This window comes from Callospermophilus lateralis, chromosome 4, assembly GCF_048772815.1.
Source record: "Callospermophilus lateralis isolate mCalLat2 chromosome 4, mCalLat2.hap1, whole genome shotgun sequence".
Taxonomy (NCBI): Eukaryota; Metazoa; Chordata; class Mammalia; order Rodentia; family Sciuridae; genus Callospermophilus; species Callospermophilus lateralis.
In genome coordinates this window covers 63850130-63876414 of record NC_135308.1, presented here as the reverse complement: position 1 = coordinate 63876414, position 26285 = coordinate 63850130, and the positions used below count along the sequence as shown (strand labels likewise).

Below are 26285 nucleotides of genomic sequence, written 5' to 3'. Positions count from 1 at the left end.
AGAAGATCCAGAAAAGGACAATTTAAAGAAAGAAATTAGGGGGCTGGCGTTGTGGCTCAGTGGTAGCGTGCTTGCCTAGCAAGCACGAGGCCTTGGGTTCGATCCTCAGCACCACATAAAAACAAATAAAGGTATTATGTCCAACTACAACTAAAAAATAAATATTAAAAAGAAAAAAGAAAAAGAAATTAGGGCTGGGGTTGTGGTTCAGTAGTATACAGTGGTTGTTTCACACATATGAGGCACTGGGTTTGATCCTCAGCACCACATAAAAATAAAATAAAGGTATTGTGTCCATCTACAACTAAAAATAAAACATTAATAAGAAAAGAAAGAAAGTAATGTGATAAGAAGATTACATTTTGCCCAAATGTATAGTGAATGAGGGAATACAGTCAAATATTAAAATTGACAGAAGTGAAAGAGGATTGCAGATTTATTGTAAAATCAGGGTATCTACTTTTTGATACATATGAAAAAGGTAATTTGGAACAATAAAAGAAATCTAAAATGTTTGCACCTCATTTCCCCAAGAAGCAGTAGAGCTTATTATGAAGAGTTTCAAATTTTTATGTATTTATGGATTTTTGTGGGAAATAAAAATGTTTGAGGTTCAGAACATCTCAGGCCTTTGAAGTTCATAGGATATGAATAGCAAGGCTGACTGATAAGTCCCTTGCCTGTTCTTGCCCAAGGCAAAATACTGGGGCTAGATGAACTTTTTTTTGTTTCTGTTTTTGTTAGCATGATAGATTTTCTTGTTATGGGAAAAGCCTAGCATATTTGTCTTTATAGCCCTATGTCTTTCCATTAGTGTTAAAAACTGGAGTTCTTCTAAAAGGTCAAAAAAGTAAATGAATTTGTTTGTTTCATTCTCTGTCAGAGTTTAATATAGACTCCTTTGGGGCTACTTAGAAGCCAAAGAATATTAGTATGAAGTATAAACTCACTGGGTATTTTATTTGTCCTCCTCTGTGGAAATATTTTGTCGGCCCTTAGTTATTTTCTTGGTAATCCAGTAACAAGTAACGAGAATTGGTTTCATTTCCTTGTGCATTCCTTCTGCCATCATGTAGACCTTTTGATGTTTTAGACAAGAGACTGCATACAGATGGCTAGCTGAAATACTTAGTTTTTTCTTTTCTTTTTTTTTTTTTTTTAATGTTGGGGATCAAATGGAGGGACTCAGGAATGCTAGGCAAGTGCTCTCCTATTAATTCTTTTTTCAATATGTAATTCTTCTTTTTGTTTTTATTACTGAGGATTGAACCTAGGGCCTTGCATATACTAGGTAAGGACACTTAGCTGCATTTTCAGCCCAATATGCAATTTTTTTTGTAGTTGTATATGGACAGAATGCCTTTATTTTGTTTGTTCATTTATATGTAGTGCTAAGATCAGAAACTAGTGCCTCACACATGCTAGGCAAACGCTCTGCCACTGACCCACAGCCCCAGCCCACATTTTTTTTTGGAAGGCAACAACAGACTAGTTTGTTATACATTTTGATGGCTTACCTTTTGTGTTATTAGGTACAGGTTATAATGCCTCCTTTTATATTTGATTTTTTATGATTTTTACAATATAGGTCATAATTTTTAAAAAGTTCTTATTTTCAAATAATAGAAGAATATGGTTTAAACTATAAAAAGTACAGAAAGAGGTGCATCAAAAAATAGATTTTTTTTTCACCTTTGTTGACACTCACCTATGTTTTTTCCAGAGATACTGTAGGGCTATACAAACTTTTATATGTGTATATGCATTTTGTTTTGTTTCATGAATGATTCCTCATTCTCCTGTATCTTTCTTTCTCTTAAAGTAAATTTTGGTAGGGTATGAGTGGGAAATGATTAATTAATTAATTAATTTGGTGATTGAGTACTGAACAGTCTCTTTTCAACTCTATTGGATGACCAGAATTCATTAAACTAGTGTGCATTGAATTGTTTTTAGTCTTCTGTTATTATAAATAATACACGGTTATTTTTATATAATAATTCTACCACCCTATCATATGAAATATTCAGAAATATATGTAATATTGAGAAAAAGATTCTAGTAGGGGTATGAAATATAATGATACATCTGAGTATAATTTTCCAGTAGTTTGATATAAAAAATGCATTATAAGAATTTCAGAGTCAAAGGCCAAAAGTTCTCCCTGATAAGTAGATGCTGATGCACAATGAGGGGCATGGAAAGAATGGGGAAACTTTGGGCAAAGGGGAAGGAGGAGACATCATTACCCTAGGCACATGTATGACTGCACATATGGTGCAACTCTACATTGTAAACTACCAAAGAAATGAAAAGCTGTGCTTCATTTGTGTACAATGAACAATGCATTCTTCTGTCATGTGTAACTAATTAGAATAAAAAAAAAAAAAAAAGAATTTCAGAGTGTCTCTCCCCGCCTCTATCTTTACATTGAAGATTTTGGTGCCTCTGGTTTTGCTCCGACAAATGCTTTTGGAGTTGACAAGACGTGGTCAAGAACCTTTGAGTACACTGCTACAGTTCGGAGTGACATATCTGGAGGACTATGCAGCAGAGTACATCATTCAGCAAGGTGGCTGGGTATGAATTATTGTTTTTTAAAACATTTTTATTTAAAAGAAATTAAGCCCATTGTTTTTTTAAACAGCATAGGGTTATGTCTGTATTAGATGATGATCAGTGGAAAAGTTATTCATACAGTTTCAGTTAAGTTACTAAGATTTTACTTATAGTAAATTGATATATGAGACTTTTAAATACTTATTAATTATGAAATATTTCATACTAATAGAAATATATAAATAACTAAGGATGAATAATAATAAAATGAACATCAATGTGTTTATTGCCTCAGTCCAAGAAAAAAAATATGGTTAACATTTTGCAAGAGTGGTGCTGGCGATTGAATCAAATCCTCACACATGCTAAATAGCACTCTGCCACGGAGCCATACCCCCAGCCCACACACCAACTCTTTTGAATCTCCTTATATTCCCCTCCTGAATTTTGACATACTCATATCTGCCTCACAATTTTCTGAAGTTTTTAAATTATAGCTTAATTATATATATATATATGTATATTCTAGACAATAAGTTATTTTGTATGCTTTGAACTTCATCTAAATAGTATCATACTACATGTATTCTTCTGTAACTCACTTCTTTTACTCAATATAATAGTGTTTTGTTTTTTATTATCAAAATTTTGAGTATGAAGACAGAAATGGTGTGACTCTACTTTATGTACAACCAGAGACATGAAATATTGTGTTCTGTATGTGTACTATGAATTGAAATGCATTCTGCTGTCATAGCAAATTAGAATAAATAAATAAATTTTTAAAAAAAGAATAAGAAAAATTAAAAAGTACTTGAGACAGGGTCTTCTTATTTAATTGCCCAAGCTGATTTGGAGAGTAGCTGGGATTATAAATGTGTGCCATTGTACCGATATTATGTCTTTGAAGTTTTACCTAAGTCAGTTTCTTAACTTTTTTTCATTATCACCTCACTAAGGATTTTTTTCCCCCCAGTATGGGGAATAGTACTCTGGGGGCATTCAACCACTAAACTGTATTCCAAGCCCCCCCCCCCCCTTTTTTTTTTGGTAGTGCTGAAAACTAAACTCCAGGCTTCAGGGCTTAACATTCATTTGGCAAGTGCTCTGCTATGAAGCCACATTCCCGGCATCCCCAGCACCCCCTGCCCCCCCTTTTTTTTTTAGAGAGAGAGAGAAAGAGAGAATTTTTTCATATTTATTTATTTTTTTTAGTTTTTGGGAGTCACAACATCTTTTTTTGTATGTGGTGCTGAGGATCGAACCCAGCACCACGCGCATGCCAGGCAAATGTGCTACCTCTTGAGCCACATCCCCAGCCCCACCCCCAGCCTTTTTATTTTATTTTTATTTTTGGAAATGGTCTTGCTGAGTTGCCAAGGCTAGCCTCAAATTTGTGATCCTCCTGCCTTAGTGTCCTAAGTTACTGGGATTACAGGCATGTGCTACTATCTCTAAGGATCCTTTCTAGACATCTTTTCCCCCTAATAATCTCCTCCTTCCCCCAAAGGAATTTTAATGTTTGTTTATTATGTACTGTGTGGCCTTTTGCAGGGCCACAAACAATTGTAATGTGTAACATTTCCCCTGTGTCTCTGAAACATTTTTCACCCTTAATATCATTCCCATTGAGAATGAATGATCTAGGTTGATTCATTGGCTAGTGTTTGTTGTAAAAATATGACAGTTTATTTTTCAATGGGTATTTCCACTATTTTGCTAATGCATATGTGTAAGAATTTCTGTGTAGAATTTCTGGATCATAAAGTTATAGACAAGTTTTAATTTACAAAATAATGAGTTTCTGTCACTCCGCATCTTCCCCTTTACTTGGTTAAGATATCAGTCATGTATAGCCAAGATTGTTTTAAGAAAGAAGCAAGGGTTGGCATGGAGATGCATGCCTATAATCCCAGCTACTCACGAGACTAAGGCAGGAAGATCTTAAGTTTGAGGATAGCCTCAGTGACTTAATGAGACTGTGTCTCCAAATAAAATAAAAGGGGGTTGGAGATACACCTCAGTGATAGAGTACATATCTAGCGTGTGTTAGGCCCTGGATTCAATCCCCAGTACTGCAATAAAAGAAAAAAGAAAAAAAAATGAATTTGTCCTTCCTAGGATTTATCTCTATATCTTATCTTTTTACTTCAATTTATCGTGTACCAAGCAATTATTAATCATGCAACAAGCTCTTGAGTGCTTGTTATACACTATGCTCTATCCTGGACTTGACTGCTATGAATAAAGAAAATCCTTGACCCAAAGGAATTTATATTCTCATGGAAGTAGACAAACAATTAAGATATATAGCCAGGCACGGTGGCACATATCTAATCCCAATAGACTGAGACAGGAGGATCGAAGAGTTCAAAGCCAGCCTCAGCAATTTAGTGAGGCCCTAAGCAACTCAGCAAGACCCTGTCTCTAAATAAATATAAAAAAGGTCTGGGGATGTGGCTCAGTGGTTAAGGCCTCTGGGTTCAATCCCCAATACCAAAAAAAAAGGCAGTGTATCCAGTAGTTACATATGCCATGGAAAAAATAAGACAGGAAAACATAAATGGGATAGGACTTGAAGTTTTTATATCAGCCAAGTGGGAACTCACTGCTGTCTAAGCAAAGATTGTACTATTTTCCCTGTTTTAATCCCACCTTATTCTCTTTTTTCTATTTATACCCTAGGAGTAGAGTTTTCTATTTCTTTTTTTCCCTCTCTTTGATGGTGTGTGTGAGTGTGTGTGGGTGTGTTTGTGTGTGTGTGTGTGTGTGTGAGAGAGAGAGAGAGAGAGAGAGAGAGAGAGTCTGTGCCTGTGTATCTTGGGGTTTGAGGGTTTTTTGTTGTTTTTGTTGTTGTTTGGGTGGTGCTAGGGATGTAACCCAGACTTTCACATATGCTAAGCATGCATTTTTAAGCTGTGTTAAGTTGTAATTTAACTAATAGTTAGTGATAGTATAGTGATTTTATAAACTTTGCACATTAAACTTTTTCGCCACTATACATCTAAGAATTTGAGCTAATAAAAAAAAGTGGAAATTTAATTAACATGGATGCTAATGTAGAGTGTATTAGGTTTAGATACTTGTTAAATGCTTTTTTTTTTTTTTTTTTTTTTGGTATTGGGGATCGAAACCAGGGCACTTAACCACTGTGCCACATCTCTAGCCCTTTTTTGTATTTGAGACAGGGTCTCATTGAGTTGCTCAGGTCCTTACTAAATTACTGAGGCTGGCTTTGAACTCACAATTTTCCTGCCTCAGCCTTCCAAGCTGCTGGGATTACAGGCGTGCACCACTGCACCTGGCTGTTAAACACTTATTGAATGAAATGCTGAGCATTTGTAGGAAAATAAGAAGTATTTTCATGCTGCTGTTTTGTTTTTGGTATGGGAGATTGAACCCAGAATGCTTAACATCCCCAACCTTTTATTTTATTTTATTTTATTTTTTTTGAGAGAGAGAGAGAGAGAGAGAGTGTGTGTGTGTGTGTGTGTGTGTGTGTGTGGTTTTTTTTTAGTTTTCTGTGGACGCAACATCTTTATTTTATTTTTATGTGGTGCTGAGGATCGAACCCAGCGTCCCGCGCATGTCAGGCGAGCGTGCTACCGCTTGAGCCACATCCCCAGCCCCCTTTTAATTTTTTATTTTCAAATAAGATCTTGCAAAGTTGCTTAGGGCCTCACTCAGTTTCTGAGGCTGGCTTTTAACTTGCAATCTTCCTGCCTCAGCCTCAAGTGAGCCACTGGGATTATGGGCATGTGCCATTGTGCTCAGCTCCTGTTGTTGTTAAAAATAAGAACTATGATAAATTGTTGCCATTTTTTTTTCCTATTCTAGGGTCCTCTTCTTCTTTCTTCCACCCACCCTCCACCTGCCACCACCCTCCCTCCCCCTTTTTTTGGCCAGTGTATTGTGTGATTCCTGTGAGAGCCAAGGACACCTCAGGTTAATTTCCACTTAGCTTATGTGGTGCTTTACAACAAAGGAAGAAGAAAAACACAGAAGAGTGTTATATATTCCCTTCCTGATTCTGTTTTATTATGATAGTGCATTAAAGTTTGTCTATGGTTATAATTGTTTTATGGAAAGTATTTGATTTAACTCAAATATTTGCGCTAAAGAGAGAAAGTTACCATATGAATAACAAGTTTATTAATATTTAAAATATGATTTCATCTGTAAATTTAAATGTCTGATCTGAATTTCACATTGTTAGGTCTAAGCCATCCATTTCTTTGTATTTAATACCAAGATACTGGTTGTAGCTCAGTGGTAGAGGTATTGCCTGGCATGTGAAACACAGGGTTCGATTCTTAGCACTGCATATATATATATATATACATATATATATATATATATATATATATATATATAAAGATCCATTGACAACTAAAAAAAAAAAAAGATCAAAATAAATAAATAAAACCAAGATACTGCTTTTCTGCCAGTCAGTATAGTTGTTTTCTCTGAAACAAAGTGTCAGCATATATCACCTATTAGGTCCTTTTGTTGAACATTGGGTTGTCAGCTCTTAAAACCATTCCAGAAGAAAAGCATTTCACTACATGATGTAGCATGTCTGTTATATCAAGTCTATAGTATGATTTCCACAAGGAATGTGTTTGTTTTCACCACTTGACAACATCAGGGTGAAACAAACTGCATAGCTCTCTTTGTGGACTAGTTTTGAAAACCTACAGAGAAGGAGAAAGTGCTGGCAGCCATATCTGTTTGGTAATGGGATGATGGTATGTAGTTGGTCAGGCTTTGGGCATAGATTTGCAGAGAGAAAAATATTTTATTAACTAATTTATTAACAAAATGGCCGAGATAAATGCATTTTGGAGTTTTGCAGATGGTTTTGCTTTTTTAATGACCATTGTTTTGTGATTATTTTCTTAATATATTTAAGCTGATTTTTCCTTTGTATTGGTATTGAAAGAGTATTTATTGAGTTTTAGGTGTGATGTGATAAGTTTGACTTTAAAGTGGCTGCAAGTTGAGGTGTTAAAAGCAAACAATAGGGGCTGGGACTGGGGCTCAGCAGTAGAGTGCTCGCCTAGCACGTTCAAGGGGCTGGGTTCGATCCTCAGCAACACATAAAAATAAATTTTAAAAAATAAAGGTATTGTGTCCATCTACAACTAAAAAAAATATTTTAAAAAACAAACAACAAAAAGAAACATGGCTATACATGATTTTTATCCTAGTTACTTCATTCGACTGGGACTTGGTCATATAATTCCAAACTTCTATACTTTAGACATGAAAGATCAGTCAAAATTACTGATCTTCCCTATCATGTGAGAGTGGCATAGTTCTATATGCCCTTTAAGTGTCTGTGTGGAATAACACAGCTAAGGCTTCTGGTATATGGAGCACTGTCATAAGTAGCACCAACTCAGGTTCTTTTTCTTTTATTGATATGGAGTCTCACTGTGTTGCACAGGCTGATCTTGAATTCCTGGGCTCAAAAAAATCCTCCTGTCCTAGCCTCCTGGGTAGTTGGTACTACAGATGTGCACCACCCCACCCAGCCTAACTCATGTTCTTTCTCTTCATTTTCCAGCAGAATGACCTACTAGTGTTTATTTTATCTAACAACATCACCTTAGAGGGATGATTTTCCTGCATATTTTTCAGATTTTCTGTGAGCTGTACTAATGAAATCACTAATAGTATCTGCCTGGTTCATAAGAATTTTCTGAAAATTAATTGATAATATCTATCATACTGCTGAAGCCCTTAGAGGTTAATTTTAGTAAACAGTAAGCCTTAATTGATTTCATGTGCTGTGCTAAGTGTTGATCATACAAAAGTTTTGTTGTTGTTATTGTTTTGTTTTGGTTTTGGTATTGAAGATTGAACCCAGGGAGACTTTACCACAGAGCTACATTATCAGACCTTTTTATTTTTTATTTTGAAACAGTATCACTAAGTTATAGAGGCTGGCCCCCTACTTGTCTCAGCCTCCTGAACTACTGGGATAACATTTGTACACCACCACGCCTGCGCCCAGCCAGAGTGTACCAAAGCTGAATAAAATACAGGTCTCAGACCTAGTTGAAGAAAATAAATATATATAACTGTAGCATGTTATGTGCAGTGAGTGATAGAGCTATGCTAAAAGTATAATGAGAAGGCAAAAGAAGGGAACAATTAACCAAGGTCAAGTATATAATATTGACTGAATTAGAAACATATATCTTAGATCTAATTAGTAGCTTTTCAGAGCTAGAGATAGAATATAACTTTCGATTGTTGTTTGTACTGGCATTAGAATGACAATGTAGGGATTTCTTGTTTGTTTATTTTCCTACATTGTTTTTGTTTGTTTCTTTTCATTTACTCTGCCTCTTCAGTCAGAGCATGATGCATTGCCAACAGAACTGAAAATTAAAAGATTTGTTTCTTGCCTTATCTCTGCCAAATACTAGCCCTGTGTTTTGGGGAAAATTCCTTTAACTTTTCTGAGCCTCGGGTTCATCAACCTGAGGAATATCTGTCTCACAAAGATAGTGATGTGAAATGTTTTGTGGAAATGTTCCATATTTACAAATGTCAAGTTCTCAGATGTGTCTCTAAGAGTGTGTTTCTATATATATATAGATAGATAGATAGATAGATAGATAGATAGAGTTTATTTACTTATTTATTTATATGTGTGCTGAGAATTAAACCCAGTGCTTCATACAGGCTAGGGAAGCACTCTACCACTGAGCCATAACCCAAGCCCAAGAATGTGTGTTTTCCTCTGTTTAAGTCTGATTGAAATTTTCCTTGATTCTGACTTTTATTTGCCCTGCAGCCCTGTTAGGGCACAGAGTAGTTGGCAAGCTATGACTCTGACTCATCTCATTCCCTCCCTCCTCTTTCTCACTCTCATTTCCTGGGATTTTCTTGCTACGCTAGAAGTAAGTCCATCTCCTGAATAGAACAGTTCAAGTCCACTGTGGTAAGGCTTTTTATTTTTTCCATTGTCATGTACTAAACTAAACACCATGAAAAATTTAGTTTTACATAAAAGATTATTGGTGAAATGTCATCCAGAGTCTGTCATAGCATTTTAAACAAAATTAATCTTTTTTCTCTTTTTCCTGACTCAAAACTTCTGATTTCTGTTTTAAGAATAGTAAACCTTCAAAAAGTGGTGTTATTGTTTTATTCTAGGATACAGACTCTTGGAAACTTTTAGATTAATGATTTCTTAGAACAGTTTTTATACAGTGGGAGGTGACTTATAGAAAGTAATCTAAAAATTAGGTGGGTCGAAACTCAGATCAGTTTAGGTTAATGAGAGTAAGTTGTGTTTTATGAATCTGTTTTTTTGTGCAGGTGTTTTTACTGTGTTGTGTTCTGAAATGTATTTTTATGGCTCTTAGTCATCATGTTGGGTGGAAAGCTACTCTGGAATTTCTTTCATATTTTCATTTTCTTTATTTGGTACTGGGGATTGAACTCAGGGGCACTCGACCTCTGAACCACATCCCCTACCCTATTTTGTATTTTATTTAGAGACAGGGTCTCACTGAGTTGCTTAGTGCCTCACCGTTGCTGAGGCTGGCTTTGAACTTGCAATCCTTCTGCCTCAGCCTCCCTAGCTGCTAGGATTATAGGTGTACACCAGCATGCCTAGCTTCATTTTTTTATTGTAGGTTAATAGTGATCAAAGAGGCATTTAGTTTTGGTGTTCTGTTTGAATTTTATCTGTCCCCATTTTATAGAAGAATACTTGAAGGAGAGATTTATGTAAAGTGTAAGAAATGATGATGAAGGTTTGTTGGTATATCATAGGGGAAGTGAGTCCCTAGATGAAATTACCAATATGGGCTGGGCTTGGGAATTCTGCCAGAGTATCCTAATGGAACAGTGAAATTCTTATAGCAGCTTATCAGCAGCTATGACTCGGAAGTTAAAATATTCCTGAGGTGGCAGAATAATTTGTAATCAATGTGAACAAAAAGGAGTGAAACAATAAAGTATGATCAATATAAACATCAGGAAGCAGCTGCTGCAGATTTTGAAATTGTTCTTTGATTGATTTTTGCTTAGCTCCTATCATCAAACCAAATCATATTTTGTTTTATTTTAAACTTATGTTAAAATATTCCCTTTTTCTCCTTATCTCTTTCTTCTCTGTTTCCCATTTTAATTGAAGAATTTCATGCACAAATCTTCATGTGTTTGCTTGAAGAAAATAAGAATTACCTCTTCTGTCTGCTTCTAGCCATAAATTCTAGAGATGCTGTGATACAGTGGGAAAAGTGGCAGATTGGGGATCCAGGGACTTCAGCCCAAGAGACAGGATAGCCCAGTGGGTGAAAGGATAGACCCTGGGGCATATTACCCAGTCCTGAGGTTGCACTTATGGTTTGGGGAGAATTATGTCTCCTCTGCAGCAGCTTCAGTTTAAGGAAATAATGAGACTCCCTTCTCATAGCATTTTGAGGTGTAAGTAGATTAATTTAAGCAAACTGTTTAGAACAAAGATAACAAGAGTTATATAAGATTATCGGTTGTTACTAACATCCAATTCTAGCAAGCCAAGGAACTCCAGGTTTCATTTATTGAAAAAGGGAAAGGGCAGTTCTGATTCTTTATACACATTTAAACTGTCTCATGCCGTATCACAGCTAGTTTTATATTTCTGAATCCTTTAAAGATACTCCTTTGCATTTTTCATATAAATAACACTAAAAGAGATGAATACTCTCAACAATACAAATATTTTGTTTTAGAAGCAGTTGAGATTGTTGGAATTATTAGATGTTGTTATTCTACTTAAAATATAATGTGTTAACCCAAATAACTCTGTTAGTGAAAGCCTCTTTGGTAATGACAGTAATTGTTAAGGAGAAGAGTGGTTATTTTTATAAGCATTTCAGTGGTCATGTGTTCTTTCTTCAAGACTGTACAAAAGCACAGAATATTTTGTGAATCTTTATTAAAACGTCACGTGTCCTAAATACAGAGATAAGTTGTAAGGTAGCGAAGCTATGACAATAAGGAATAAAGCTATTTAATCTGAATTGGCATTTAAGCAGTAGATTATACTAAAGTCATAATTGGATGCACTTGTTGCTGTAATGTCTTAAATGAGAAAGGCCCTCTAGCTGTGGAGCACACCATACACTTAAATCTTTTGTTAGCTGTAAGCTGTTAAAATAATAAGGGTGTGTACATATAGCTCATGGTAAAATGCATGCTGAACATGCACAGGAACCTGGATTTGATCCCCCATACCACAAAAAAATAATAATATGGGGAAATGACTTTTTACAGTAAGTTATATGTGGGCTTATTCACTTTTCCCTTATTTCTAAATTACGGAGCTTTTGAAAGTTTGATTTCTTTTGTCCTGACTTAGAGCCTTAAAACTCTCCTTTCTGAGAATTTAAAATCTAACCTTTCTTGTTATGTCTCCTTTTTTGTTTGTTTTACTTGTTTTTTTTCTTTTAAAATCAGCTTTAATTTTTAAAAGTGCAGGTAAGAAACTTGTTGAAAGCCCCTATTAGCACTTTGACCCTTAGATGTCTTCCTGTTTGAAGAGCTATGTAAGACTATATCTTTTGAAAAGGCATAAAAGCAGATTACAAAACTTATAGAACAGTGAGCAAAGAGTGAGAACAGGTGTGATTCTAAGACTAAGAATAAAAATTATGAAAAATTACTTTGTTTTCAAAAAACAAATGATTAAGAACGCTTTTTGAGGATTTTTTTGTGCAATATTTTAAATGCGCACGAAAAACTTAACAAGAACACACTGTTTTAACTCACTATTTAACATAACTCCAAAAATGGTAATTATTAACTTTCTTTTTTTATTTTTTTATTTATATATGACAGCGGAATGCATTACAATTCTTATTTCACATATAGAGCACAATTTTTCATATCTCTGGTTGTATACAGAGTATATTCACACCAATTTGTGTCTTCATACATGTATTTTGGATAATAATGTCCATCACATTCCACCATCATTTCTAACCCCCTGCCCTCTCCCTTCCCCTCCTACCCCTCTGCCCTATCTAGAGTTCTTCTATTCCTTCCATGCTCCCCCTCCCTACCCGACTATGAATCAGCCTCCTTTTGTCAGAGAAAACATTTGGCATTTGGTTTTTTGGTAACTTTCTATTTTTCACTTAACAAAAAGTCTACCCAGTTTTTAATTATTTAGATTTTTCAATGTGAAAGAAAGAATTTTAATATTAAGCAACACCTCATTACGTTTCCTTTTAGCTCAGTTGCAGATAATTGAGGATAGAGGATTACACACCTGCTAACCCATATTATTAATTCCTTATTTAGGAATTTTGACAGAAAATAATTGTATTATAGTTAACAAGAAATAAATAGGAACTTGGTGCTATTTTATACTCTTACTACTTTTTCTTGCCTTTTTCTTCCTTCTTGTAAAATCATTCTGCTCAAGCACCTTTCTTTTGACCCTCTCCAAATGGCACTCCTTGAAGAGAGGGTTGGATAAATAGATAAATCTTTGAGTATAAGTTATCTAACACAGAGAAAGCCCTTCATCATAGGTGTTGAGGGTCTACCTAATTAGAATTGTGTGCTGGCAAAAAGGAATAAACATAACTTCACAGGACATTTGTTACCATTGTCCTCAATGTTGATTCTCCAGTCTTTCAAGAAAATTACAGAACTGGTTTCCTGAGTAAACAGTAGCAGATGTTTTCATCCATCTTGCTTATTGCCATCCTTCATTATTAGTGATTTACCAAGAATTAGCAAAGCTTACGATATCACTGATGTGGCTGTAAGTATTCAGTGAATGAAGTGATTACCTTTGCAATCAGTGAGAAATTTCAATCACCCTCCCTGCCCCTGGCCTGTGTTCTAGAATCTCTCTTGACTTTGGGTGCCATAAAGAAGGTCATTTTATAGGGAGCTTACATCCTGGGAACAAATCTTTACTCCTCACACTTCAGATAGAGCCCTAATATCCAGAGTATACAAAGAACTCAAAAAATTAGACAACAAGATAACAAATAACCCAATCAACAAATGGGCCAAAGACCTGAACAGACACTTCTCAGAGGAGGACATACAATCAATCAACAAGTACATGAAAAAATGCTCACCATCCCTAGCAGTCAGAGAAATGCAAATCAAAACCACCCTAAGATACCATCTCACTCCAGTAAGATTGGCAGCCATTATGAAGTCAAACAACAACAAGTGCTGGCGAGGATGTGGGGAAAAGGGTACACTTGTTCATTGTTGGTGGGACTGCAAATTGGTGCAGCCAATCTGGAAAGCAGTATGGAGATTTCTTCGAAAGCTGGGAATGGAACCACCATTTGACCCAGCTATTCCCCTTCTCGGTCTATTCCCTAAAGACCTAAATAGAGCATGCTACAGGGACACTGCTACATCGATGTTCATAGCAGCACAATTCACAATAGCAAGACTGTGGAACCAACCTAGATGCCCTTCAATAGATGAATGGATAAAAAAAAATGTGGCATTTATACACAATGGAATATTACTCTGCATTAAAAAATGACAAAATCATAGAATTTGGAGGGAAATGGATGGCATTAGAGCAGAGTGAAGCCAGCCAATCCCTAAAAAACAAATGCCAAATGTCTTCTTTGATATAAGGAGAGTAACTAAGAACAGAGTAGGGACAAAGAGCATGAGAAGAAGATTAACATTAAACAGGGATGAGAGGTGGGAGGGAAAGGGAGGGAGAAGGGAAATTGCATGTAAATGGAAGGAGACCCTCAGGGTTATACAAAATTACATACAAGAGGAAGCGAGGGGAAAGGGAAAAATAATACAAGGGGGAGATATGAACTGCAGTAGAGGGGGTAGAGAGAGAAGAGGGGAGGGGAGGGGAGGGGAGGGGGGATAGGAAAGGCAGCAGAAGACAACAGACACTAGTATGGCAATATATAAATCCATGGAAGTGTAACTGATGTGATTCTGCAATTTGTATACAGGGTAAAAATGGGAGTTCATAACCCACTTGAATCAAAGTGTGAAATATGATATATCAAGAACTATGTAATGTTTTGAACAACCAACAATTTAAAAAAAAGAAAAAAAACAAAAAAAAATTGAGTTGTTCCATATGAAGAAGGTGAAATAAATTATGTTTTAGCAGAGCACTTGCACAGAGCCTTAAGCCTGATCTGAGTACATTTGGGTTTCAAGGCTACCATTTTTCCAACACCAGTAATCCTATACAATAGCCACCAACCACAAGTAGCTGTTGAGCACTTGAACTGTGGCAAGACTGAATGAAGATATTCTCTGAATGCAAAATACACCCCTGATTTCAAAGAGTTGGTATGAAAAAAGTGACAAATTTCTTTAATACATTCTTGCATCTGTTAGATATTGAAATTATAATATTCTATCTGGGCACAGTGGCAGGAGTAATCCTGTGTGTGTAATCCCCAGCTAATCAGGAGGCTAAGGCAGAAGACTCCCAAGTTCAAGGTCAGCCTGGGCCACTTAGAGAGATCCTACCTCAAACTAAAAATAAAATAAAATTAAAAAGGCTAGGGATGTAGTTCAATGGAAGAGCAGTTGCCTAGCATACAATTGAACTGGGTTCAATTCCAGTTCCACCAAGGGAAAAAAAAAAAAAGATAATATTTTGGATTTTAAATAAAATACATTATTAAAATTATTTTCATCAGTTTCTTTCTACTTGATGATTCCCAGAACTTTTAAAATTATACATGTAGTGTACATTATAGTCTGTTGGAAAACATTGTTATACAGCAATTAAATTTTCTTAGGTGGGGTTGGGTAGTGGGGGATGGAGAGGGTGGTTAACAAGTATGGGAGTGCAGCTGGATAAAAGGAATAACTTCTTGCTGTTTTGCAGTGCTGGGGATTGAACACAGGGCCTTGCTAAATGCATGCTCTTCCACTGAGCTACACCTCAGCCCAGGAGGAATAACTTCTAAACATCTATAGCACAGTAGGGTAACTATGGTTGACAATACTTAATTGAAACATTTCAGAATAGTTTAGTAGAGAGGATTTGGAATGTTCCCAGCATAAGGAAATGGTAATGGTTGAGGGGGTGAATATACATATTACCCTGATCTGATCATTACATGTTGTGTATTGAAATGTCACACTGTACCCCATGAGTATGTAAAATTATTATAATCAATTAAAATTTTAAAATATTTTTTAAAGTAAAAAAAAAAAAAAGAAGAAGGTCATTTTATTACAACAGAGTTGTGCTATATAACTTGTAGCAAAATTTGATACCAAGGTCCTACCTTTATTAAAGATTACCATTTAGTTGTTTGGGGTTGTAGCTTTAGCATAGGAATTCTTAAAAGTTCCACAAGTTTTTCAAATTAGGCAGCAAAGTTTGAGGGCCTGCAGCCATATAATCTCACCAACTAGGTTACAAAGTCCTTGAAGGAGATTATACAATAATCTTAAACTTCTATCTTCAACATAGCAGTCAACTGTGAATTTATTGGAATGCTCATTATATAAACATTTAATGGTCAAACATAAAGGAGTCAGTAATTAGTTGTTCAGGCTAAACAAATATCAGGAAAACTGTGGTAAAGTATAGATATTTCTAATCATTGTTGAGAATAAAAAGAAAAATAATTGTGCAGTGTAGTAGGCATCCTCAGGAAGGGCTTCTTTAAAGAAAGAAGTAAAGGATCTTTGTTGAAAAGCAGCAGAGATTAGGAAAATGAGTTTGGGGATCCAGCTTGGGTAGCTGGAAGGGGCCATGACTCAGGGTATCAAGAGACCTCTGCTAGGACATGGAAAGTGTTCGTTATATTTTGAGTCTTCTGTGTTGAAGCCAGTTAAGAGATATCCTAAATTGAGCGTTGGTTATGAGTTCAGTTCTGTTCAGATCTCCACTGAAAATCTTTCTTTTCTGTTTATAGTAGAAGTTGGAAACAGATGTATTTCCTCTTCAGAGAGACATGCAGATCTAAAACAGCTGGTGATGGCGTGTTATCTTACACATCCTGAGTGTTCTATCCATAAGGGATAGTGATTCCAAGGCAGCAGTAATACAGAAAAGGGTTCCAGCTATCTCAGTGAAAAAGACCCCACAGGGATGGGGATGTAGCTCAAGCGGTAGCGCGCTCGCCTGGCATGTGTGCGGCCCGGGTTTGATCCTCAGCACCACATACAAAGAAAGATGTTGTGTCTGCCAAAAACTAAAAAAATAAATATTAAAATATTCTCGGGGGCTGGGGATGTGGCTCAAGTGGTAGCGCGCTTGCCTGGCATGCGTGCGGCCCGGGTTCGATTCTCAGCACTACGTACAAACAAAGATGTTGTGTCCGCCGAAAACTAAAAAATAAATATTAAAAAAATTCTCTCTCTCTCTCTCTCTCTCTCTCTCTCTCTCTCTCTCTCTCTCTCTCTCTCCTCTCTCACTCTCTCTTTAAAAAAAAAAAAAAAAAAAGATATTCTCTCTCTCTCTGTCTCTCTCTCTGTCTCTCTCTTTAAAAATAGAAAAGACCCCACAGTCAAGTTATCCAAGTTAATTATTATATTAATAATGTTAATTATTATATTAATGTAGTACTAACTTTGTATAATATATGATTATAATTGGTACAATAAAAAAGTATGGAATCCTATAAGCACACGAGGAGAGTGGAGTAGATGCATACTCTTTATGTTTTGAAGCTAAGAATAACAGGTAAAATACTGAGGTGATGAGGATTCAGATGGGCACAATTAAGGGAAGCATGTTTTCTCCCCTTAAGTACTTATGATCTATAAATGGCCCCTGAATTAAGATGGTTTGACTTGTGATTCTTTTTTATGATGCACATGTGAGTGCAAATATATATACAGCCATTCTTTTTTATTTTTTTAAGAATTTAGGGGGTGGGGTTGTGGCTCAGTGGCAGAGCACTTGCCTCACACACGTGAGGCACTGGGTTCAATCCTCAGCACCCTTAAAAAAATAAGTAATTATAATAAAGATATTTTTAAAAAAAAAGAATTTAACTTTTATTTTATGTATTTGTTTTCTTGTGGTGCTGAGTATCAAACCCAGTGCCTTACCCATGCTAGACAAGTGCTCTACCACTGATCTACAACCCTAGCCCTACATATAGCTATTCTGTTTTGGCTTTCAGAGCAGTATTCAGTAAATTAGTTATGAGATATTCAGCATTTTATTATAAAATAGGCTTTGTGTTAGACCGTTTTGCCCAGCTGTAAGCTAATGCATGTGTTCTGAGCATGTTTAAGGTAGATGAGGCTAAGCTAAGTTGTTCAGTAGGTTAAATGTGCTAATGCACTTTCAACTTAAGATATTTTAAGCTTATAGAGTTTATCAAGATGTAACCCTCATGGGGCTGGAGATGTGGCTCAAGCTGTAGCGCGCTCGCCTGGCATATGTGCGGCGCTGGGTTCGATCCTCAGCACCACATACAAATAAAGATGTTGTGTCTGCCGAAAACTAAAAAATAAATATAAAAAAATTCTTAAAAAAAAAAAAAAAGATGTAACCCTGTTGTAGGTTGAGGAGCAACTGTAATTTAAGAGATCTAATAATATAGTATGGTACAAAATGTATTATTATAATACTCTGTGTGGCCTAGACTCAGCTATCTAGGAGTTGAGGAGAAATAAAGATTGGGTACAGTGGTCCAGATGTGATGGCCTTTAAGCCATACCCTGTTGGAGCCAGATCACAGATCTTAAACTAGAGTTCCTTGATAGGCTTAAATGGTATTTATATGAATGGAGTCTAATACATAGGGAGATGTCTTATACATTATTTCATATTTGCAAAACACTTTCTGCTCCCTCAAAATGGTAAAAATCCCATTGTCTACACAAATTAGGTGACAGGGTTTAGGAATTTAGTACAGCACTCATAGGGGACAATGAATAAACTCATCAAGATAAGGCTTCCCTCTTTAGTGGAACCTAGAATACGATGAAGACAAATTTGTGGTAGGAATAGAGAGGAAAGATTGGCCTTATCCCCACTCATGCTCTTCTAATACTAGTATGCTGTGGCCTGTGGCCTTTTAAATTTTAATATTTCTTTCCTAGGAAAATATTAATGAATTCAACTGAGCCCTTATCTAATGGCCAGATGGCACCTTAGCATCATCTTTTCTGTTCTGAGATATTGATGGGGTGTAAGAGGGACTTATTAGAAGTGGAAAATTGAGTTCATTTATCAATAGAACTAAGATCTTTATCAGTCTTTTATCTGCTGAATTTGGTTGTGAAGGGCTGTTTGTTAACATTCATTATTGATGATAGTCCCAGAAATGTTAGATGGTTTTATATTATCAATATAATACAGATAGAGCAAGAGTTGAAAGAAGTGAAATCCCATGTGATTGTAGATACAAAAGTCTCTTTTTGGTCCTAAGTATTTAAAAAAAAAAACGGGATTATTGTTTCAAATTGTTTTTGCTTTTTTTTTTTTCATATGTGTGTGATACTGGGGATTGAACCCAGAGGTGCCCTACTATGCTATACTACTAGCCCTTTTTTGTTTTTTATTTTGAGACAGAATCTCACTAAAGTACTAAGACTAGCCTCCAACTTGGATCCTCCAACCTCAGCAAGTCTCTCTTATTAATATGGGGTCTCACTATGTTGCCAGGCAGCCCTGAACTCCTGGGCTCAAGTGATCCTCTTGAGTCAATATGAAGAACAGGCTGTGCCCTGCTCAGAGTTGCTCCACAATGTATAGAATAGCAGTCCTCAGACTGTACCTAAATCTGACTGACTCCATTTTGTAAAGTAGACGAACTCCATTTTGATTACAAGTGCCAAGACAGAATGTTTCTATACCTTGTTTGTGCAAGTAAACAACCACATCTGCCCAGTACAACCTTAGGCACAAATTGATAAATAATTTATACATATTAATCAAATTCAGTCATGGAGTATCTGGACATACAGACATCCCAAATCACATCAGAAACACCAGAAAATAGGAGCTTATCAGCTTCATCAAATGCAACCCCCTCACCTAAGACCCATGAAAAGAGGAACTCCGTGAAACTGGCATAGCTAGCTCACAACACCCAGCCTGTGCCTAGCTAAAGACAGTATGAGTTTTTATAGGGTCTTTTTTTTTTTTAATTTAGTTTTTTGAGTTTTAAAATCTTTGTTTTTGTGAATTGTGCATTGGGGATGGAACCCCAGGCCTTGCACATTCTAGGCAAGTGCTGATAAACACTGATTAACACCCCAGAATCCTAGAGTAACTTTAAATCAGAGCTCTGATTCTACTTTTGTATCTCAAAGACTTCAGTGCCCTACCATTCCTTATTGCTCAATGACCCTGTTTCTTAGCTATCATTCAGGTTTCTCTGTGGTCATGTTCTGAGCTTTTCTATTTTTCCTGTAATTCATGCACTAATTAAACTCGGCTACTTGTTTTCTACTTTTTTCACGGGTCTGTGTCTTTGCTAGTATTGTATCTTCAGCTTGGCCTTTACTGTCAAAACCTTCCCCTGCTCCAGAGTCCAGTAAAACAGCTGAGTTCCTCCTTGAAACTGTCATCCCCACATTCTCTCACCTCCACTAAAAGAACTAATTTTCCTATCTGAACTCTTAACTGGCACTTTGAATATGGCATAGCATTATTTTCATATCTACTAATTGATAAATCCCCTGAGTACAAGGTCATGCTTTTGTTTCCTCTGCTGTATAGCACTAATTATTGCATCATATATGTGTGAATTTTACTGAATATACGTGAACTTTTTTTTCTTTAGTTGTAGATGACATAATAATTTTAATTTTTTTTAACATTTTTTAGTTTGGAAGTGATTGGAAACAATACCTTTATTTTATTTATTTATTTTTATGTGGTGCTGAGGATCGAACCCAGGGCCTTGCATGTGATAGACAAGCACTCTACCGCTGAGCCACAATCCCAACCCATAATTTTATTTTTATTTATTTTGTGTGTGTGGTGCTGAGGATTGAACCCAGTGCTTCACATGTGCTAGGCAAGCACTCTACCACTGAGCCACAATCCCAGCTCTACGTGAACTTTTGATATGTTAGTTTCAAGGCAGCTGTTCCAAGGATTGTCAAAAACTCTTGCTGTATATTGGCCTACAAATAAATGCATTCAATCCAGAAAACACACGGATCTAAACAACATGTTTATTCCTGGAACTTCATTTAGGAGAAAATTTGTTTCCCAGTTTGACCTATTTTTACAATATTGACCATTCTTTATGTTGACTCTTCTTTTCTAGGGCACTGTCTTTAGTCTTGAGTCTGAGGAGGAAGAATACCCTGGTGTCATTGCAGAAGATAGCAATGACATTTATATCCTGCCTAGTGACAACTCCGGACAAGTCAGTCCCCCAGAGTCTCCAACTGTGACGACTTCTTGGCAGTCAGAGAGCCTACCTGTCTCACTGTCAGCTAGCCAGAGTTGGCACACAGAAAGCCTACCAGTGTCCCTAGGGCCCGAGTCCTGGCAGCAGATTGCAATGGATCCTGAAGAAGTCAAAAGCTTAGATAGCAATGGAGCTGGAGAAAAGAGTGAGAACAACTCTTCTAATTCTGACATTGTGCATGTGGAGAAAGAAGAGATACCTGAGGGTGTGGAAGCAGCAGCTGGGACTGCTTTGCCAGCCAGGGAGTTGCAAGAAGCATTCCCTGGAGCCCCTGCTCCTTGGCTTCCACACATTACTGCCACTTCTTTGCTGGAGACGAGGGAACATGATGCAGAAATTATTGCAGTTGAGAAAGCCAGCCCTGCTCCATCACTGTTTGTAGAGCTTGATGAAGAAGAGGTGAGAGCAGCAGCCATGGAACCTAGTGAAGTGGAGGAGGGGATGCCCTCTGCACTGCCAAGTGACAAGGAGATCCCTATAAGGAAGAGGAGTTTTAGTGAGGAATCATCCCCTGCTGCAGAAGGAAAGGCCCTACTCTCTTCTGAGGGAAAGTCTATGCTGCTATTTGGAGGGGCTGCTGTAGTCGCCATCCTGGCAGTGGCAGTTGGGGTTGCACTGGCTCTGAGAAAGAAGTAGCTGCTGCTTCAGAAGAGAAAGAAGACAAGAGGATCTAAAGTTGATTTGTCCTTGATGGAATATGAACTGGCAACTGCCAATGGGACATTTGTGGAACACTCTGGGAGGATTGGAGGTGTCCACTCAACAAGGCAGCAATGGGATCCACCTGTTAGGGCTGGTCAGAGGATATTCACCTTGGTCTAATTGTCAATTCCAAAGGGCCTTGGCTCATTCTAGATTCAGATTCTTATAAGAGTAAAGTATTCCCTCTAGAACAGGGTTTCTCTGCCTTGGCGCTGTGGACATTTCAAGAATTCCTTGTTGTAGGGGCCATCCTGTGCATGGTAGGATGGTCTGCAACATCCCGGCCCCCACCCACCAGATGTCAGGAGCACTCTATTCCCAGTGAGGACAACCCAGAATGTCTCTGACATTGCCAAATGTTCCCTGTGGGCAAAATCATCCCCCATTGAGGACTACTGCTTTAGAGGGAGAGGCTTTATTTAGAAAACTCTGGGGTAGAAATTTCTAGTGCAGAGGTCTTAGCTGTGGGCTCTACAGCTGTGGGCTTGACAGCTATTCATCTCCTTGGAGTTTCATCTTTCCCAGTGGCTATCCTGTATTCTACACTGTTCCTTTTAGGCTCCCACCACCCAACACACAATTTCATCTTTTAATATGAGGGTGCTCTCCCCTCATCCCACAACCTCTCAGGTACCACACTGCTCCTTCTTTTCCCCATACTCCTTTTCATCCTGATCCTGAGAGCAAGGGCTCCTCTGGTGCCCTGGCCACCTGTGACAAACCCCTGAAGCTTCCTATAGCTTCTTCTTGCAGCAATGCTGCCTTTAAGAACCTTTGAAAAAACACTTAGAAGAAAACATTATAGAGACCTTGGGTCCCCTAACTTGGGAATGCAGTGCTGGTAACTGGCTACTGAAGGATAGTCATTTAGCCAGGGATCACCCTGTTTCCCTATGGTGACTTGCCAGTAGCACCTCTCATCAGATGCTGTCTGCCCTTGGGTTAGTATATTTTCCCCAGTATCTGGCCTCAGTCTTATCCAGCTCCACTATGGGTCTCTTGTGACATGGTAAAGATCGTCACCCTTGGGCTTACAGAACCAATTGAGTCATATCTCCTATTAAACATACTGTCATTGAAATAAAATGATAAGTATCTTTTTATTGCCTAATACTAAATATCACTGAAATAAAAAGTTGGAAAAGGAAGCTTGACTTTCAAGACTGAGGCTACAGTTGAGGTTCTAGTTTGTCCTTCAGAGATCAAGAGCAGAGGCTCTGCTAAAGTCCTCACAGCTCAAATGTCAGGGAAAGAAACCAGAAGGATCCAAAGCAGTTTGTGCCAGTTGAGAATCAGCATCATTTTCAGGCTGATCCTGTCCCTAGAGGAGGGGTGGAACTGTGTTCTTTCATGCCTGAGGGCCACAGTGTCACTCTGCAGGGCATACATGCTGGTAAGAAGTCATCTCAGATCTATCTTAGTCAATGTAACAAATTACTTTTTAGATCGTGAAATTGATAATAAAATACTTTATCTACCATGATTACTAAGACCTGATGTTTTAAATGGGCTTTCTTTTTGAAATAAGATCTTCTTAAATATTTTTAGAAGTCGGTCAAGAAGAGATCCAGTGGAGCTGAGGTTGTGGCTCAATGGTAGAGGGCTTGCCTAGCACATGTGAGGCACTGGGTTTCATCCTCAGCACCACATAAATAAAGTTTTTTTTAAAAAGTTTCTATTAAAAAAAAGATCCAAGCGTGTTTGTGTGACTTAACAGTGTCATCATGCATCATATCTTTTTTGTTTTGTTTTTGTTTTTGTAATGCTAGGGATCAAACCCAGGAAACTGAGCATGCTTGGCCTGCACTCTGCCACTGAGCTTTCCCCTGCCCCCAGCCCATGCACTGTTTCTTTATGTTCTGATTTTCAGCGTCCCATCTAAAGAGTTGTGTTTCTTAAGGATTTTATTCACTTTAATTAACATAGCTGGAGGTGAGAGGATGAAATAAGGTTGATGAAGTAAAGACCTATTTTTATCTGTGGGTTCTGACACTTGCATGGGATTATTCTGTATTACAATTGCTTTTTCACTTTATTTTATTTTATTATTCCATTTTATTTTACATTTGCATTATTGTGGATTGAACCTAGGGCCTTGAGCATGCTCAACCAGGGCTCTACCACCAAGCTACACCCAAGCCCCACCTTGTTTTAAATTTTATGGTACTTTAAAAGAGGGTCTCACCAAGCTGCCTAGGATGGCCTCAAACTTGTAATTCTTCTGCCTCAGCCTCACAAATAGCTGGGATTACAAGCGAGTGACCCTGCACCTGGCTCTAATTGCTGTATTTATGGTGGCATAGGTTTAGATCAGAGAGACCAGTAAGTTAGGACCTTGATTTCTGTTTTCTTTTCATACTAAAATGTGCATTCTTTTGTGCATTCTCATACCCATAGGCTGCTCTGGTTATGCACCGGCAGGATCCAGGTTCATTTCTGAGCTGCCAAGAGACAATGTATGGGTTAGGACATTTGGGTCTGCGCGCTCTGCAAAGGCAAGAATAAGGAAGAAGTGTGATCAATATTGAACTGGCTACTTGCTGCCTTATTTGCCCAGCTGTTGAACATTAACCTAAAGTAATTTGGCCAAGTGTATTTTCTGGGTAAATACCCTTTGTTAGTTGCTAAGTAGTAGAATGTGTCGCTGTCCCTTTTCTTTCTTTCCTCACTTTCTGAACCTCTGCCTTTGGCAGTGGGAAGAAGTAACTATAATGAGGGATTCTTCTTGCTACAGCCCTTAGTTTTTGCTATTACATTTAAATTGGGTGTGTTTGTATACACATACACACACACACACACACACACACATATGTGTGTGTGTATATACATATATATAAAATCTCAAATTCCTCTACCTCTTTTGGGGAGGGTGGTCTGATAGTATCAACCCATTCCTTCTTGTCCCCTGATACACATGACATCTAAGTCTAAGCTAAAAGAATGATCCAGAATACACCCAACTTCTTTAGGGGATGCAAATGTAGAACTGAATATCATCCTGTTTGTCATCCTTTGTTCTTTGTGAACTACAGAGGAAAATTTTGTTAGTTTATGTAGAACATTTCTAGTCCCCCCAGTGTTGGAGATGGAACCCGGATCCTTGAGCATGCTGGATGAGTGCTCTTTCACTGTACTATGTCCCCAGTCCTCTATAGAACTCTTTTTTTTTTTTTTCTTTCAGTACTTGCAGGAAATGAAACCCACATGCTCAGTATAGAACTTTTCTTAATTGATCTATTGAATGTGATGATTTCTGATTACTTGGCAAAAAAAAAAAAAAAAAAACAGTGAAGGTTTCCTGAGAAAAATGTCAGTATTAAAAAATGCCAACTCATCTTCTGTATTAATGTGCTAATTTTGGGCCCATAATAATCAGTACCTACCATGTGCCTTAGGAGGACTTTAGTGATCATTACTGCCCTCTAGAGAGTATTCTAGATAAAGAAATGCCACTGTCCACTTGGATCATGCATTCCCCACCTAAAGGTATCCTTGACTCTTCTTGCTTGTGTTCCTGTCCCATCTCCTATCAAATACAGCCACTACCTGGGTTTGTTGTGTGGGGTGGAAAGGGGAGGTAAACAGTGAACCTGGAGATGTACTTTTGAACTGCAACTGCCACTAATTTTCTTAGCCGTTGTGCTAATTCCTTCCGATAATATAAAAGCAATGCATGCTCCTTGCCTTTTTTCCCTGAAGGTGTGATGTGTAGACATTTGATTTTTCTCATTTTAAGAGCTCTTTTGTAGAAATAAAAGTTTTTATAGGTGAGATATTGTATCCCTTCTTTTTCCTTTCTCTTGTCTTTTCACACAGACATCTCTTTCACAGAACTTGATGTGGTGATCACATTTGGCAAGCGGGCCAGAGGCCCTCTGATCAGTAATAGAATCAACTTTCAGCCTATGAATGAATCTCCTTTCCAACAAAATGCTCTATGCCAGAATAGAGATCTCCCTGCTGTCATCTGGGAGATCTGTGTGTTTAGGAGATGTGTTTTCCATATTAGAATGTCCTCTTCCTAATGGAAAAAGAAAAAATAACTCTGTGTGTTTTTTGCAAATATTTTTGCAAATATTAGCTGCACCTTGGCAACACCCCAGAGCTTATGCCTGGGCCTCGCCTACCTTCACACACTATCACAGGTCTAATGCCTATTCCTATGTCTGTGCTTCTATAGACTGAAGAAATCTAACCACAATTTTGTAATTTTCTTGAAGTCTTGTAGTATATAAGAGACAAGGCTACAATTTGACTTAATCTTGACACCATGTTTAGTGCTTTTTCCAAGTTCTTGCTGTTTGAGAAAGATAAGGTAATGTTCAGCACTTCTAATCACAGCTCATGTCTTCCTCCTTAGATGCTGAATGAGATGCCTTGTGGGTGCAGAAGAATTGTCAGTGCTAGTGACTTCTCTTTTGCTTTCTTGGTTAATGTGTTGGGTGGTTTTGCATGCAAGCAAGGCTAGGCAACCTGACACGGGGATCATCACCAAATGCTAAGGGAGCCAGGTGCAGGTGGCACCATGACACATTTTTCTCTCTTCCCCTTCCCCTAGTTTTTGGTCCTGTCTGTTCCTCCTTCCCTGCTGACCATATGCCTGTAGGTTTTGCTTGGCCTTTCCACACGACCAGGATTGACCCAGAT

General features: G+C 37.5%; 1 protein-coding gene across 4 annotated transcripts in view; it reads left to right on the top strand.

Annotated features, from left to right (window-relative positions):
- Positions 1 to 23121, top strand: part of Bcl2l13 (BCL2 like 13) — a 76119-nt gene extending 52998 nt beyond the window's left edge. For 2 of the 4 annotated variants that reach the window (XM_076853928.1, XM_076853929.1), the window contains 2 exons: positions 2437 to 2580; positions 20790 to 23121. In XM_076853928.1, the coding sequence (XP_076710043.1) occupies positions 2437 to 2580; positions 20790 to 21572 (927 nt within the window). In that variant the 3' untranslated portion in view covers positions 21573 to 23121. Of the gene's footprint in view, positions 1 to 2436; positions 2581 to 6396; positions 6493 to 20789 lie in introns of those variants that run through there. The other 2 variants (XM_076853932.1, XM_076853931.1) reach the window with 2 other exon arrangements.
- The last annotated feature ends 3164 nt before the right edge of the window (positions 23122 to 26285 follow it).